The sequence below is a fragment of the Molothrus aeneus genome, chromosome 7 (assembly GCF_037042795.1).
Source record: "Molothrus aeneus isolate 106 chromosome 7, BPBGC_Maene_1.0, whole genome shotgun sequence".
Taxonomy (NCBI): Eukaryota; Metazoa; Chordata; class Aves; order Passeriformes; family Icteridae; genus Molothrus; species Molothrus aeneus.
The window spans coordinates 21,847,451-21,864,515 of record NC_089652.1 but is presented as its reverse complement, the minus strand read 5'-3'; the positions used below and the strand labels follow the sequence as shown (position 1 = coordinate 21,864,515).

The 17,065-nt window shown below is 36.9% G+C and overlaps 1 protein-coding gene across 1 annotated transcript in view; it reads right to left on the bottom strand.

Annotated features, from left to right (window-relative positions):
- The window catches only part of FAP (fibroblast activation protein alpha), a 36,867-nt gene extending 21,799 nt beyond the window's left edge, over positions 1-15,068 (bottom strand). The window contains exons 1-11 of the mRNA XM_066553312.1: positions 15,041-15,068; positions 14,686-14,770; positions 9,264-9,359; positions 7,312-7,406; positions 7,130-7,204; positions 6,888-6,940; positions 5,857-5,929; positions 5,136-5,256; positions 4,495-4,649; positions 3,288-3,391; positions 2,817-2,952 (exon numbers count right to left, since the gene is read on the bottom strand). Of these exons, the coding sequence (XP_066409409.1) occupies positions 2,817-2,952; positions 3,288-3,391; positions 4,495-4,649; positions 5,136-5,256; positions 5,857-5,929; positions 6,888-6,940; positions 7,130-7,204; positions 7,312-7,406; positions 9,264-9,359; positions 14,686-14,770; positions 15,041-15,046 (999 nt within the window). The 5' untranslated portion in view covers positions 15,047-15,068. The remainder of the gene's footprint in view (positions 1-2,816; positions 2,953-3,287; positions 3,392-4,494; positions 4,650-5,135; positions 5,257-5,856; positions 5,930-6,887; positions 6,941-7,129; positions 7,205-7,311; positions 7,407-9,263; positions 9,360-14,685; positions 14,771-15,040) is intronic.
- Positions 15,069-17,065: the final 1,997 nt, after the last annotated feature.

Genomic DNA, 17,065 nt, shown 5'->3' with positions numbered 1-17,065 from the left:
AACAAAAGCAACATTACACTCTTTAAGAAGATTGAGTTTAAGGAGATTGGAAATCTTCAAATAAATCAGTAGCTGCCTGTAAAAGGGAATTTTAGAATATTTGCTATGAAGGTTCAGGCAGTTGGAGGTTGTCTATGTAAATAATTTTGCTGTATTAAGGTTATTATGTTAATTAAACTATTGTTTTTAACAGCTGACATCAGACCTAAAAAAAATTTAAAGCAATTATGCAACTTTTTCACTGAAAACAAGAATGAACAACTACTTGATCTCATTAATTTTTTGGCAAAAATCCAAGTAAAATAGTATCAGGAATATTAATACTAAAAATTTGGTTTAGATTTTCAGCTTTTTTGTATTTTCTTTGATTTCAGAGTTGAGATGTTGATTTAGAGCAGTGGTGATGTGACTATTAGGCATTCTGAGACTAGAATATAAATTTAGAACATCTTAACTCCTTGTTCTTAGAGCTGATTTGGAAACAGACTTATACTGAGCATGAATGATGCAGCTAAAGGTGCTTTTATATTTGTACTTATGTTTTGCTTGTAAAGTTTCTAGTGATATATTTAAAAAATCTGCATTCAATCAATGTATTTCTTTTTTATCTTGCAAACTTTTCTTTATACTCTACATTCAATATAGTATTTCTTCACAGTTTGAAACAAATTTAACAAATTTGCTTTTTAAGGAATATGATTTGTATTTCTTACCCTCAACATAATCTCACTACTTTTTAAAATCATGTGTTCTTCCTTCTAATTTATTCCCCACAAAGTAACTTGAGGAAAAGTTGCAGGTCTTTGCCCCTTAGAAGACTAGCACTTTGCAAGGGCTCCACTGAGCTACTAACTGAAAAGACAGATTTTATTTCTTTTTAAGATGATAAAAATGGGATGTATTGTTTTATATCTGCATCCTAACATTATTTTCCATTCTCTCATTTGAGTAGCCCCCATTTCACAAAGACATGCCTACCTTTTACTCACATGAATAGTTCCACTGCTCATATTGGTTTCTGTGGTCTAGTCACATGAGAAAGAGTTGAACATGTGAACGTTTCTGATGAATCCATACTTTGGGAACATCTTGTAGATTATATTTTGTTATTATTTTCAGATACATAAAACATGTACAAGCTTATTGTACATTAGAGACTCAATGCAATCTGAATTCAACAAGAGAACTATTTTTGCCAAAGGAAATGTTCAGAGATATACTTTCTGATGGCAAATAGAGCTAATGCAGCAGTCCCATCTGTTCACACTCCTTTGATTGGCCATTTGTGCAAACTTTAATGTGATAAAAGCATTGTATCACTGTTTAAATATAGAATTATAGAAACGTCAGTAGTGACTCCATAAATAAGGTTTCATAGAGAAATGCAATTAAACAAGGATCATGAACAAAGTCCTGAAAGATGTTAATTGGTCTGGTCTGGTCTGGTTCCAGCAAAGCAATTAAGCACATGCTTAATTTTAAACACATAAACAGATCTGCTGAAGTAAATAAAACCAGCTACGTGCAAAAAGTTAAGCTTGCGTTAAAGTACTTCGCTGGATTGTGGTAGAATCCTAGAAACCTTGTATCTTTTTTCTTTCCATTAAAATATGTAATTATTAAAATATAGCTTACTGGCAGGCAAGGTAGAGATTCATTCAGTGTTAATGAACATAAAATGGATATGGAATGTTATATATAAAATGGAACAATTACTTAGGAAATATAGCAAATGCTGCATGAAACATGGCTTATTCCTACTAAATTACAGTATTTCTCTGTGGACTACTACTTCAATGACAATGTTTTTGAAGTAACAGGACCTTAAATTCCCTTTAAATTTGCAACAGTTTTCATGTCAAAGAGGAGTAAAAATTATTTTCAACTTGAAAAGACTGTGTCAATCAACACTGAATTTATAATTTATCAGTTATACAAAATGCTTTAATAAATATTCTTGCCTTTTATTTCCAATTAGTTCAAGGTTTCATCTAATGTTAGCTTTAATAGGTGTACCATGAACCCTAAGAACAAGACAAGCCAAAAGCACCGATACTAAAAGACAACAAATGGGATCTCTGTACTAGAGTTACTGAAATTCAGAGTTGTCTTTCCTTCAGGATCTGTATAAATTTATCTGTGTGTACACTTTTCAGGCTTTACAAAGCTCTGCTCTGTTCAGCAGAGCATAGTTTTCTTTCCAACTGACTAAATCACAGAATGACATATTGAAACCAAATGTAGTTACTGTTTCAATCAGCCTGAAGTTTTCTTTTTCGGATCTGATTGTGTTTCCGAAAACTTGCTTACTGTCTAGAACCGTATGATTTGATAAAACAGAAGACTTTCTTCTTCCAGAAAACCTGCCTTACAATTAATGTGTATGTTCTTTCAAATAATCTAAGATTAATCTAAAAGAACATGATTTAGTCAGACTTAGTATGGAATTTCAACACAGCATAATAAGATTTTCTTTAAAAAAATACAGATCCTATATGGTTTTACTTTTGAAGATGCTTACACAAGAAGGAAATAAAAAACATTACTGAAAGCCTCTCAACAGCATTTTAGGTGGTTGTTTTTGTTTTGGTTTTTATTTAAGTTTCACAAAGAAAAAATGCTGTGCTTTTATTTCCTGGAGTAATTAGTATTTTTCACCCCTCTTCCAGCAATTAAAATATTTAAAAATGTATCACTATAGTAAAATATTATTGTGATAAAACACTGAAAAATATAATTAGGGCAGGGAGTAAAAAATGCTAATTTCAGATTAGTAAAATTCAGTAATTTAAGATTTATATTTCAAACTTCATTACCTCTGGACAGTCCCAAGTATTTGAATGCTCTTTGAAGTCACAAATAGCCAAGACTGAAAAATTCTGTATTCTCTTCAGCCACTGCACACAGATTCGAGTATCTGTTACCCAAGTAAGCCAAGTAAAATAGTGATCACTAAAATATAAAAAAAATTAAAAAGGAAGAAATGGCAGTTATTAAACAACAGGAGTATAGAAGCATTGCTAAAGATTGCATTCCCCACATTTCTCTCTGAAAAACAGCAGCAAAGCTTTCACTGTTTTAGGGTACTTTTTTATCCTCTGTAACAATGTATCATATGGACAGCCGAAAGAAAAATGCAATATTTCTAGTTAGCTTCTGATCCTTCTAGGGGTTTAATATGGCAGTACACTGTTAGATAAAATACAACTCAGAGGTTCAAGCATTTAAAACAAATAGACAAAACTTTTTTTTTTAACCAAGAAAAGACATATTTGAGGGCACACTACCTGGATGCTATGATTGCAGGAACTGGCACCTCCTTAGGACCAAATGCTTCAGAGTTAATAGTGTCTACAATAAACACTTTAACAGTAGGATTTTTAGCTCCAGCCTTCAAAGAAAATGTTTTAGGTTATTAAAACCGGGCTCTGAATAATTCAAATTGAGGAAAATCAAAACACTTTTTGCAGGAAAGTATACAGGTAACAAAATATGAATTCAGTTGAGTATATAAGAGCAAATAGTCTTATAAGATCTAAGAGTGATACTGCAGCAGTAGTACATACTTAGTTTTCTATCATTTATATTTCTATATATAAAGAAGAAAACCTTTTAAACATTTGAGTTTAGTGCCTTTCTCTACAGAAAATGTGCTTGGTGGTAACGATTGTTCTGTTTGCAGTGGGGCCCTTGCGGCACACATTACACTGACTTCAGCATAAAACTCCAGTTTATTCACATGATTGCAAGGGCTGTTTGACATCCCAACTGGGAAATGGTTGCTTAAACTGATTTCATGGTTGCTTCTTCACTGCATACATTATCAGTTTTTTAATTCTTCTCCACGTGTGGCCTAAACCACCCAGTTTTACTTTAGAACTGTGAGCCAGCTGACAGGTGAGCAAATTCTTTAAATACATTAGCATGATCCCTTGCAATCATATGAACATGATAAGAGTCAGGAGAGCTTTCTAATGCATGTTGAAGAAATGCCAACCCAAAACCTTATTGCCTTAGATCTCACACTTGAAAGCAATTAAAATCCAAAGCCTCTTCAGATCAAAAAGCACTATGAAGTGTGCAAATAAAGTGAAGACTTTATTTTAAAAAATATATATAAAAAACACCTTAGTCTCATAATTTATTTACCATAATGAAAAATAACAACTGCATCATTTACACACCAGAATAAGTAAACTGAATTGAAAAAATATTGAGTACTTTTGCACATGCTCTTTACCTACATGAGTAATTACATTTATTTCACTGATATTATATTTAAAATATATAAAATACAAAATATATTTTAATATTATATTTAAAATTGTGTATGTACCTACAGCTGTTCTGAGCTTAGACCAAGCTTGTTTTCTTTTATTTAAGTCACAATGGATTGAACCATGGTAATACTTAAGGAATTAAGCACAGTTAATTTTCTCATTGTCATAACTAATTTCTCAACAGAAAAGAAGTCAAAAGAATGATAAAACATACCTTTGGGTAAGGGATGGTTATTTTTCTAGGATACTGGTCCTCACCAAAATATGAATATTCAATAACTGGTATGTCAGAATCATTAAATTGTACATATGCTAAATATCTTCCACTTGGAGACCACCACAGTGCATATTTTGTTGCTAGCATCTCCTCTGGGGAAAAAAAAAATTGTTTATAATTGTAATCTACCTTCCAATCTGTTTTAGCACTCTACTCAGCACATGTAAGGACAGTTACACTAAATAAATAACATCAAACATCTCCAAACATGCACACAGATTCCACTTAATTCACTTGGGATTTTCCTGTGTGCATGTTTTTTTAAAATTTTTTTTGGATGCACTGAAGTGCCAAATTTTCACTGAAATTAAAACTTTAAATCCTAAATCCCAGCCTCTGCCTTTGCAGAAAGAAGACAACTTTGCAGAGGTCTGATACGGTTTCAGACTCAGGATTTTGGTTATGTGTTACAAATACAAAATTCATACATTGTACAGTAAATACAATATGGAAAAAAGAAGTAATGCTTAGGGCTGAAAAAAAAGAGTATCATCACAGACATTTTAAATGGATTGTGAAAACCAGAACCAATCTAAAGAAAGCATTTATCATGTTGCTGCCCTTCAAGATTTACTTACCTTCATAGACCCAGTCAGGAATCCCATTAAATATTTCATTCTGTTTTCCATCACTAGTTATTTTAACTGGTGCCTCTCTAGGACTTGGTTTCAAATAGATATTATTCTGATAAACATATACCTAAAGACAAGAAAGTTTTTTTTAAGAGTACAGGCAACAGGATTAGAGCAAGATCTTCTGCAGTCAATACTCCTACATTACAATAGCAAGACTTAATGAATACAAAATGGGAAATGATACACTAATAGCCCTTGTAAATTCTGCAAGAGCTGGTACCTCAGCAAATAAATTATACATTGCAGGCCAAGTTCTATGTTCAGTAAAAATTTTAGAACAGATTTTAAATCCTGTATCTGTAAATCTCCATTTTAAATTCACTTGTTACACAGCATCAAAGGGAAACCAATTGGTTTTCAGGCCTTGAAACCGCATTAAATCTTATATAAAAATTATGTTGGTCAGTTCTGGATGAAGACTAGTGAGCAAACTGGAACACATAATGTACCTGAGAACATGGATTATTCTTCTCTTGAGACACAGACAGTAAAATCTGAACAAGTTAAAACTGTTTTCTTTGTCATAACCAAGATTAATAAACAGGCCTGTCAAAAATATGGCCTAATATAAAAAAAAAAACAAAAAACAACCAAACAACCAAAGATAAATGTCTTTAAGCCATACAAAGTAAATTCATTCTAGGACTTAATTATCTTTACTAACCAATTTGTGTCCAACGGGTGACCAGGATATATACTGAATTTTATGTGGAAGCTGATTTTCTGTTACAAAACCACTAAAAAAAGGAAAGAAGTTGAAATGGCTTTTCGTGCACAGTGCAAATGGATCATTATACTGTACATTAATAAAAAAGTCACAAAATCATTTTCTAACTGCTTATTTTTTCTCGAGCAATGCACAATAAGGCAGGCAGAGACATGCAGTTAACAGGATGGTGTGCACCAGTGCTGGCAAAGGCTTAAACTTACTCCTTTGAACACCTATTCAACTGCCTAAGGAGCCAGCCTTATCTGTTTCCAAATGCTGCACAAGCACGTGCAGTCATTTGCTGTAGCTGCAGTCTGTGTTACAGTCTCAGCAGGTTATTGGGAAATGTGAACTCAGCATGCACTGAGGCAGGTGCGACAGCAGCACCTCCAGCACTGGGCGAGGATCCCAACTCCCATGCAGTGTCTCTCTACTCACAGCAGCTTGCACCAACTTCTTCCTGTCACCTTGAGCCAGCAGTTGCCCAAGAATGATGCAGCTCAGTGCAGTCCCTGTTGCTCAAACTAAGCACATTTGGTCACACTGCTGCTTTCAGCATAAAAAGGGATTGCAGAGGCAGATGGCCTCCTTTGGATTTGGTTTGGGCAATCTTGGGAAAGGGACCAAATGCCATGGGACAAGCTATAGCCCTTTAAGGAATGCAGGGTTGGCTGTTAAAAGAGTTTTAGGGAAGCTGAGGATTAGATCAATGATAAAAAGAATGAATTTTTAGAAGGGGATGGGGACCAAAGGGAATATTGAGCAGTGAAAGTTTTAGGGCATGAAATAGAAATCAATCCAGATGAAAAGAATGTATGGTTTTTCCTAGAGAACATTTTCTTTCTCAAGCAAACAGGTAACCTGACAGATTCAGGCAAAAGCAAAGCAAGTTGGTAGCTCATTACTACAGTTTTGGAGTGAATGCTTGCAAGCACATCACCACAATGTATACACCACAGCTTTCTGTAAGAAATATCAGGCCTTACCCATTTATGAGATCATAAATGTGATATGATGCTGTATAAGAGTATCTCCACAGCTGCATAAATGAATAAAGATAATATTATTAACCTTGAAAAAGATAATCTAATTACAAATAATCAGCTGCCTCTTCACAGTCTATCCCTTTCTCAAGAAAGTACCAAGAAACATTTATCTATGGTAACGCAATTAACAAAATGCTACATAAAATTAAACATTACATTAAGAGGTAAATTAAAATAATTACCTTTGAATAATTGCTTTCCAGGGCTATGAAATATTTGTCTGATGACATCACATAATTTGAAGCATTAACTTGTTTCTGAAAAATTAAGAAGTAGATTATATTCTAGTCTTACTCACTTTTAAACTGTAACTTGAAATACAGCAGCACTTTTTTGCTTTTTTTTTAATGAGAAATGTACATACCATTGTGCTGTTTGTCAGGATGGTGGTTGCGTAGTTAATTTCAACATTGTAAAGGATAATATCATCCTCTGTAGACTGATGAAGATATTCATTATCTTCATAAACAAGATAAATGATTGTTACCTTCACAGAAGATACTACACAACATATCTTTTTATCAACAAATTCACACTTCTTTCAAATAATAGGTTTTAAGCAAACATCTTTTGGCATCTACATAAATGTATTCCTTCTAATGAATCTGAGGTACCATATTCATTAGAGTAACCAAGAAACCATCTTCAGGGTTCTTGAGTACATTCTTGAGACTATACACTGCACAGAGGATCAACTATTTAACTTCACAAGTAAATGCCAAGAATGCCAGTGACAGACCCATTAGAAAGTCAGTATCAAAATGTAAATGTTTTAAAGAAAAATATCTTTGCTTATCATTTTACCAGAACACTCTCATTTGTATATTCTGCAGATAAAAGCAGTACCACACAACTGACACTGCCTGATTCTGCCCTTACTCACAAGAGTCCTATGAAATAAAGATGAGTGGGCTTCATTGAAAATAGAATTTACCCTGCCTTTGCTCAAGATCTGAGCTACAGTTTTGTAGAGAATAAAGACCAGATTTTTAGTTTCATATTATTATTTTCACTGCTATAAACAGAGAGAATGAATTACATATTTGGTGTAGCTAGAAAACAAGACTAAAAGTTAAATAGGAGGCTGAAACATTGTGAAGATGTTCATTTTTAGGAAATTAGATCACCCTTGAATCTTCTGAGCACTCTTGTGTGATTTTTGTAACAGTATTTGTGTTTAAAATCATCCTTAGGATAAGATATACAATTTTGACTCCTTGTTTCAGAAGAGAAGCAGACATATGGAATGCTGTAGGCATGGCTATCTATGGAATCTATGGCATGACTTTTGTGTGAGTTTGTGACTGTTAAAAGGAAAGATAAGTCTAAGTGAGAAAGCTATAAAGAGAGAAGAAGAATATTAGGTTTAGGTGATATGCTGCCTACATTCTTCAGACATTCAGACAGAATTCTAACAAACAGTGACCTAATTTTTAAATCATACAAGCAATATCTACATACTTCAAACTGCTCATTGTAAAATTGAACCACTCAAGCAATGCCTCACTCATAAGGCTTTACTTCAGTTCTAAAATTGTGGGCTAAAACTAGCTTGGTGAGACTCCATGTGAATGGGCACTATGCTTGTTGCTACTGGCAGAGAGCAGCGCTTGAGGCAGCACAGAGATGGGTGTAGCATGTGTGCTAGAATGTAACCAGGCTAGCTCCAGTCTCCCTGGCCTGTGCAATTCAATGAAAACAAGAGCAGCACTTCAGCCACACACAGACACATTTATATCAGCAGCAATCAACTTCATGTCTCCACCTTAAGGAACTTAGAAAGTCAGCTTTCTTTTCTATGCAATATCCTGGAACTCAGGAATTTCAGCAGTGTCAGCACTTCCTTAAATGAAATTAGAACAGCTGGCCTCATTGCCGAGCCAGGTACTACTGAAAACAAAGAACAGGACCTGTAAGACAGACTACCTCAATCATTACAAGTGGTAACTCAAAAAGTGCTGTGAAAAGCATGAAAACAAGATTGCTTAAGGAATGACTGACACATTGACAAATTTCTTTCACTTGCTGTAGTGAATATGACAGTAAAAGAAATAAAACACTGAAGGCCTCTGTAAAATTATAGTTTATACTTGACTCAGACATGTCTGTTGAAGCATCAAATACCTGGATTTTCTAGAATGACTGACAGAACAGTAAATTTCAACCATAAGTTTTGACTAACACATTGTTTAATTTCATAGTTAGCATTCATTCAAAGTAAAGCTGGAAGGAAAATACATTTCTCAGTCTGTGTAAACCAGTCTGGAAATACATATTAGAAAGGCTTATCTATGTTTGAGAAAAGGTTTTACTTACCTGACACCCAATATGGAAAAAATGTTTTATATTGGAAGTTTCCATTCAAATAATCTTCCAAGGTAAGAGCTCTAGGACCATCATCTGTGTTGACAACTAAGCATAAGACAAACATTTTCTGTTAATGGCAAGAGGGAAAAAAATTGTAGTAGAGTGCTTTGTTTTTTCTTCATTTAGTGCCATGCAACAGTGAGGATACCATACTCCTGGAGATATGCAAATCGTGGGTGCAGCAGAAAGGGAAGATCCCTGTTGCTGTTCTGATAAATTCCTTTAGTCTCTGAAAGACTCATCTTTGGGAATGCAAAATTAACTAGACAAAATAATTTATTTCAACCATTTATTCATGCAGACACATTTACCTGAAGACACTGTGAGTCCAAATAAGCCTTTTTCACACAAAAGCCAAATTAAACGTTGCTTGGGTTTTTAATTTATTTTTTTTTAAGCATGGGTTTCATGAACTTGTAGAGGCAACTATTTTAATCAGGACCTTCACACGTCCAGCAAATGGTCAAACAACAGGATGCAAACCCTAACTTCCAAATTTTGTACATGCTTCATTAACCACTGTTAGAAGATAGCTTGCAAAATAATCACCATTCACATATATTTCTTAGATTTCTTAGTAGTCACATGAAAAACTTTGATGAAGGAATCCAGATAAAAAATAATTCTGAAAAGTAATGATTGAGTGAACCCAAACTTGAACTTTTATTTAATGCTGCAAAAGAAATGATTCTCGTAAGAAGACAATGATTCTCGTAAGAAGACAATGATTCTCATAAGAAGAGAGGTACTCAAATATTTGATTTCTAAGCAGGTCAGATAACTTTATTAAAATAATACAAGTGGAGGCTGGTTTCCTGGATCTTGTCTGGCTATATTTTTCCCCAAAGCTAAACAACTTAAGTTAGGGCAGATTGTAAAAAAAAATTTCAAGGTCAATCAACTGGATAAGAAGAGGATTATGCTGTGCAGTTCCTGTGTAGAATCTATGCAATTCACAAGAGTGAGAATAATCAAAATATTTAATCCTCAAAAGACACATGAATTGTTCTGATGAAGGCCAATTTTTAAAGTTCAACAGCATAATGATGGCAGCTTTCAGGTCTTGGCATTCTGGATGCTATGCTTTCTCCTTTAAAATCAAAGGGTCTTCTGCCAGGGTATTCAGAGGTAGTGGAGATGTCACACTGCAGCTTAGTAGATCTTTGCCTCTTCCCCTGTTTGTTCCTTCGGAGCTCTCAGATGACAGTCAGATAATCAAGATGACTCGTTGCTCTCAGGTTTCATATCATGCTCCATCACTTGCTCATTAGTTGCCCTCTCTGTTAAGATCACACTGACTTCCTGGGAAATGTTTCTTCATATTGCCTTCTATGCTGCTTTGTAATGATAACACATATTTTCTTCTGCTAAGTGACTATTATTCACTGTAGAATACACATGTCAGGTTGACTGTTGACACAAGCCTTGTCTGCACTAATGCAGAAGAAAGCTGTCACAAGGAATAAAACTGAATGCCAATCCAGAGGCAAAAACCTGTCCCTATAAACTCTGAGCTAGCAATATGTCCAGAAAATATCCCAAGAAGTTCAATAAGAAGTTAATCCCTCTTGCTAATACTATGACTGCATGTTACAGATCTTTGATACATTAATGATAAACATAGAAGATGGCAGACTTAAAAAAAAATGCTCAGAAGATAATTCCAAAGAATCCAGTGCTAGTTATGTTGAATGATGATTACTTAGCACTATCTCTCAGTTAAAATTCTCCAAGTGAAGAAGCTTATTAGCAAAATAAATCAGGATCTATTTCCAAGGTTGTTTGTATAGAAAGCTTAAAATTTGCAGTCCTTTTTGATACCTTAATCTGGTAAAATTACCTGGTTTCTTCTCTCATCTTAAGAGACAAGCAGTATTGCAAACTTCCATCACTGGTCTAATTTTCACATCTCTAATTCAAACCTTACCTGTGTTAGATATTTCACCCTTACATACTTAATATTCCATGAGGATTTATTATGACTGCTGATTTCAAAATGTGCCCACTAAGGTCTGAACTTCTACCACTGTACTGCCAAAAAATTTAAAAACAACTATTTCTCACTTGAGTACTTACACTTTTGAATGCTTGTTTTTAGGTAACAGCTTCGTTTGTATTGCCAGGATTATTCTGTTTCAAAGACTGGATATGGGGAAACCAACACCACCCTTTATATCTCAAAGCTCTCCTGGTTTATGGCTTATTCCACATGTTCTAATGTGCATCCTCATAAATTGTGTCTAGTCTTGCCAAATTACAGTAAGCATACATAATAATCAGAAGGTATTGCTGTTTCTGTATATGGTTATTTTTATAGGTATATATATATATATATGTATGCATTTTATATGTATTTAGCATATATGTATTTATATAAGTATTTTATTTAGCATCCACTGCTAAACATCAAGTAGATGACATGACAAAGGAAAACTGGTTAGCACAGTGTTATTGTCTGCTTCTGGACTAGAATTTCCATTCTCATCTCTGTGGGCTGATGCTGAATAGCTGAAGCACAAGCTCCTCCAAAATAAGGAAACATAAAACTCAGTTTAGCACCAGAAATTAATTCCAATACTCCTGACCCTGCTCCAAAACTTTGGTCACACTCAGCATCAACTCACATCAACTGAACTTGCTTTTCCACTTTGGATTTGGCTGAGGTGTTGCAGAGAACACAACCTCTTCATAAGAAACTGGCTGCTCACCACTTTGTGGCTGAGCAGTAAGCTCTATGACCTCACCTGTGAAATCAGAGAAACAGGGATTGGGCCTCAGGCCTAGGCCAAGAGTACACAGGGAACAGAAACTTTGACAGACATGACTTTGGACATTCATTAAAAATAGCAGAAGAGATTAATTCAAAGCCTAAGCAATACATAAAGTGAATTGTAACCCTGTGGTTCCACTATTGCTTCTCAACTGCAGACAGGTATTTTCTTTCTTTATGCTGCAGAAGAAGAGGACTAGGTACACCAGTGTACAAGTGAAAAGCTCCTTTCTGAACCATTTGGAGTTGCAGTATCATAGCTGGGTTATCACTGTCAGGTAAATCCCACCACATATTCCTACCTCAAAGATGTGTCAAAAAACGGTCAGTGATTTCTTAGGCATGGATGCTATTTGCTACACTGATATTGCCCACCTTGCTCTTCTGAGCCCCACAGAAATTGTCTAATACTTGCAGTTGCAAGTATTTGCCTCTTAATATCATCTCAAAAAAATTATTTTCCAGTTAACTTTTGAGAATTTTTTGACATTTTTATACACTTGCATGTGTAAATCCAAACCACCTACCACATTTTGAGAAGTCTGAAGAACATGAAATGACTAGAAACTTAGCAGACAAAACCAGAACTAAATGCTCGTCCATTTTTCTTTGCAGATTTCTTAAGTAGAAATTTATTTGGTCTGTGTCTATACATTTCTTATATGCAATTAATTGTCTTTCTAGATTGCCACATCCTTTCAGTTGAGCAGTGGTAAAGCCGGAATGTACAAACAACATTCCAGCGGTGTAGCCATTTCCTGTCTGTCTCCAGCTTGCAAAATTTGTAACTGCAAAATTAATTTATATTTCTTCTATTTACAACTGATCAGTAGACTACTTGGAATTCAAAAAGGTTAAGGCATTTGAACAGGTAACTGCAGCACTTGCAGTTCCACCTGAGAATAAGAAGCCATAATCTGACACATCCAACACAATTGTCCAACATATGTGTTGGACATAACTGTGTGTTTGTCAATTGTTTAAAATGCTCCCTCAAAAGCATCCTGTGAAGTAAGATAATTTCTTTATCATCCTACTGGATCTAAATATGATGTTTGGTATGACTGGTTATTGGTATGACTAGTGTCAATATTCCAAGAGACACTACAAGAGTTCTCCATAATTGCTGAGGTACTGAAGAGGCCAGAGAGCAGTATTTGACAACAAAAAACACACATTCATTTTTTCCTACAGTACCTTCCATCATCTTTATCAACTTCTTCAGGCTGCCAAACTGATCCTTGGTCTCCAATCTCTTTGTTCCCTCACTACTATTTTTTAAATTTAAATCTCATAAAAATATTCTGCCTTCCCTGTCATAAAATGCAGATCTGATGGGAGTAAGTCTGACTTGATACCATGTAGTGAAAGCTCAGATTTGACCACGCGTAGCTAGACAAAAAATCTGGCACCCCACTATTGACACTAAAAGTCAAATCTGTCTCTCTGAGGTGCTATCTCTTCCAGCACTGCATAGTATATATGCATATCTATATCTATCTATAGATGTATATAACTGATATGCATCTATTCTCATATTAAAATGCTACATAACAAAATCATCCCTAACTGCTTCAGAAGCCTTCAACCCTTCTCTCAACAGCCCAGGATAAACATTAGCCACAGAAATGTCAGATATGAAAGAGATTTCACCTTTCACAAAACCTGCATATTAACTGCAGGACTTAACTTTCACAAGACTTAAGCAGATGGTTGATTTTATAACATTTAGTTGTAAATACTGTTTCTCCATCTCGGTCCCCCTGCCCACACACATAAAGAAGAATAATAACAGAAAAATATCCTTTAAATAGATAGTGTTACTGGAATATAAGCCTTTTATTAATATTTTAATTATTTCAGAGGCATTAAAGTAATCTGCTATAGTGATAAGGTCATGTACATACTTCTATTGCTGTTACTTTCTTGTCATAGAAAACAATAACCACCAAGTCAGTGCCACTCATGTTCAAAATTTCAAAACTCATTTCAAGCTTCACCAGAGCACTCAGCAGACCACACTGGGTTGATTTACCTACAGCTGGCATTATAATACTAGAGCAAACTATCCATCCCTTTTTTATACAATGCTGACTTTAATTTTCAAATGCAAGCTTGAATATATTCACAAGTAATTCATCATACCCTATCTACAAAAAAAAAAAAAAGAAGTTTAACTTGTAATTGGATACAGAACTTCTGTAATTATTACACAAGCATTTAAAACCAAATGCAAGTTCACCAAGCTAATGAAAATTACTAACAGTTTGGGAAAGTCTCCTAACCCCTCAAACAGAAAAATAATATGGGAAGATCTGAAAGATATTTTTGCAGCGGTGACTAAGAACATTATATATCATGCACAATGAAGTGAATTCAGGTGCTTTTCACTTCAAGGAGTTCCTTGTTTCAACATCTGCTGGCATTTCAATTCTACCTTCAGGATATTTCAGCTGTCAGTACATTTCTGTAAAGTGATAAAGCCATAACAATTCTGACAGGACAATCCTAAACATGATTTGATAAACTTTTGTGAACTTCAGAAGCCACAATAGCCAAAGATACTGCATTTTACACAACATAAGTTTAGAAATACCTTACCTCTTGATGGTAGCAGTACAATACACATAAGTAATAAGGAAAGCAAAAGACATATAACCACGCCAAATATGATTTTTAGCCGGGTCTGCAGAAGAGAAACAAACAATAATTACATTTTCAATATTGTCTCAAGTTTGTTTCCATGGCTGGTAAATAATGAAATCCTCCTTCCCTCTAACTGCTGTAATCGGTCCTAGCAACAAGCAAAAAACATCCCCGCAGTACATATGAAAAGACTTCCCTTTCCTTCTTTAAAGCAAATATTTTCACATCAGAGCCAGCCTTGTCTAACAGCTGACAGTTTAAAACAAAGGATGTAAATGCTACCAAAAGTTGAATTCAGGAGCATACAGACCTTCATTTTCCTGTTGTATTCTAAAGAATGTGAATTCTCTCTTCTGGGTGTTGGTCAGTAGATCTAGGAGAGGAGTTCGAAAAGGCAGTGTCTGTTTTCACAGTTGGAGGCCAAACCTCTGGCAGACTTTTTTTTCCTACATACTTTTGGAAACTGTGCCAAATTTCAAAGGTTTTCCATAAAATTGAAACCACACTTTTGGGGAAGTTCTTGGACAAAAAATGGACAGTGGGAGGCTATCGGGGTGGTGATTATGTACTTCCCCTCAATGTGAGCTGTAACCAACATCTGCTTACACTAACTTGAGGTTTTATGACTCATCAGATACTTGACATGCACTGTTTTTCTCTGAAAAGTATCTACTGTGTTTTTTGGCACTCCCCGTCATGACCGTATTTCTACTCTCTACAGAGAAATTAGAAGAAAATCCCATAGCTTTATTGCTTATGTGGAATTCACATATGTTTACTTTTAGAAATAACAAATGATGGCACAAGAATGCAAAACAAGCAGCAGAAACAGTACTGTTTAATGTCTTCCACATGTGAGAAGAATTGTTGTTTTCCCCTGAAAACTATGCACATCTATAGGCTACGTAGGAGAGCTTACAGAAGTAAATACATACAAGCCCAGCGGAAATTCTGAAATAGTTCTCCAACCGCCAATTACACCTATTTTATTTAGCCCACTGAAATGAGGTCAGCTGAAAACTGGGAAAACTCCGGAGACCGCAGTGTCAGGTTACATAATCCATCCCTCAGGAGAGCGGAAAAAGGCTGGAAAAGGGAAGAAACGAGCCCGCCGTGCGCGACTCCCGACGTTACCCACACGGCGCGGCTGCCGCTGGCCCCGGCCCGGCCCGGCCCGGCCTGAGGGAGCCGGGCCCGCCCCCGCTGCCCGCCCGACCCGGCCCCGCACCGCGCCCCCTGGCGGCACAGCGCGCACACACACAGGGACAGGGACACACACAGGGACAGGGACAGGGACACGGGGGGACAGGGACACACACACACACACACACAGGGACAGGGACACACACGGGGACAGGGACACACACACACACACGGGACAGGGACACACACACACACAGGGACAGGGACACACACACACAGGGACACACACACACAGGGACACACACACAGGGACAGGGACACACACGGGGACAGGGACACACACACACACACACACAGGGACAGGGACACACACGGGGACAGGGACACACACACACACAGGGACAGGGACACACACACACAGGGACACACACACAGGGACAGGGACACACAGGGGGACAGGGACACACACACACAGGGACAGGGACACACACGGGGACAGGGGGACACACACACACAGGGACAGGGACACACACGGGGACAGGGACACACACACGGGGACAGGGACACACACGGGGACAGGGACAGGGACACGGGGGGACAGGGACACACACACACAGGGACAGGGACACACACGGGGACGGGACAGGGACACACAGGGGGACAGGGACACACACAGGGGGACAGGGACACACACACACACAGGGACAGGGACACACACACACACACACACAGGGACGGACACACACGGGGACAGGGAGACACACACGGGGACAGGGAGACACACAGGGATAGAGACATGCATGGGGACAGGGACACACATAGAGGCAGGGATACACACAGGGATAGAGACATGCATGGGGACAGGGACACACATAATGATAGAGACATGCATGGGGACAGGGACACACACACGGGACAGGGATACACACACAGGGACAGGGACACACACACAGGGACACACACGGCGACAGGGACACACACAGGGACAGGGACACACACAGCGGGACAGGGACAGGGACATACACAGGGACAGGGACACACACAGAGACAGGGACAAACACATGGGGACATGGACACACAGGGAGACACACACCTGGACATAGACAATACATACACATACACAGGGGCATACACACAATGCAGACACACAGGGACACAGACACACAAATAGATACACCAAATTTTCCAGCAG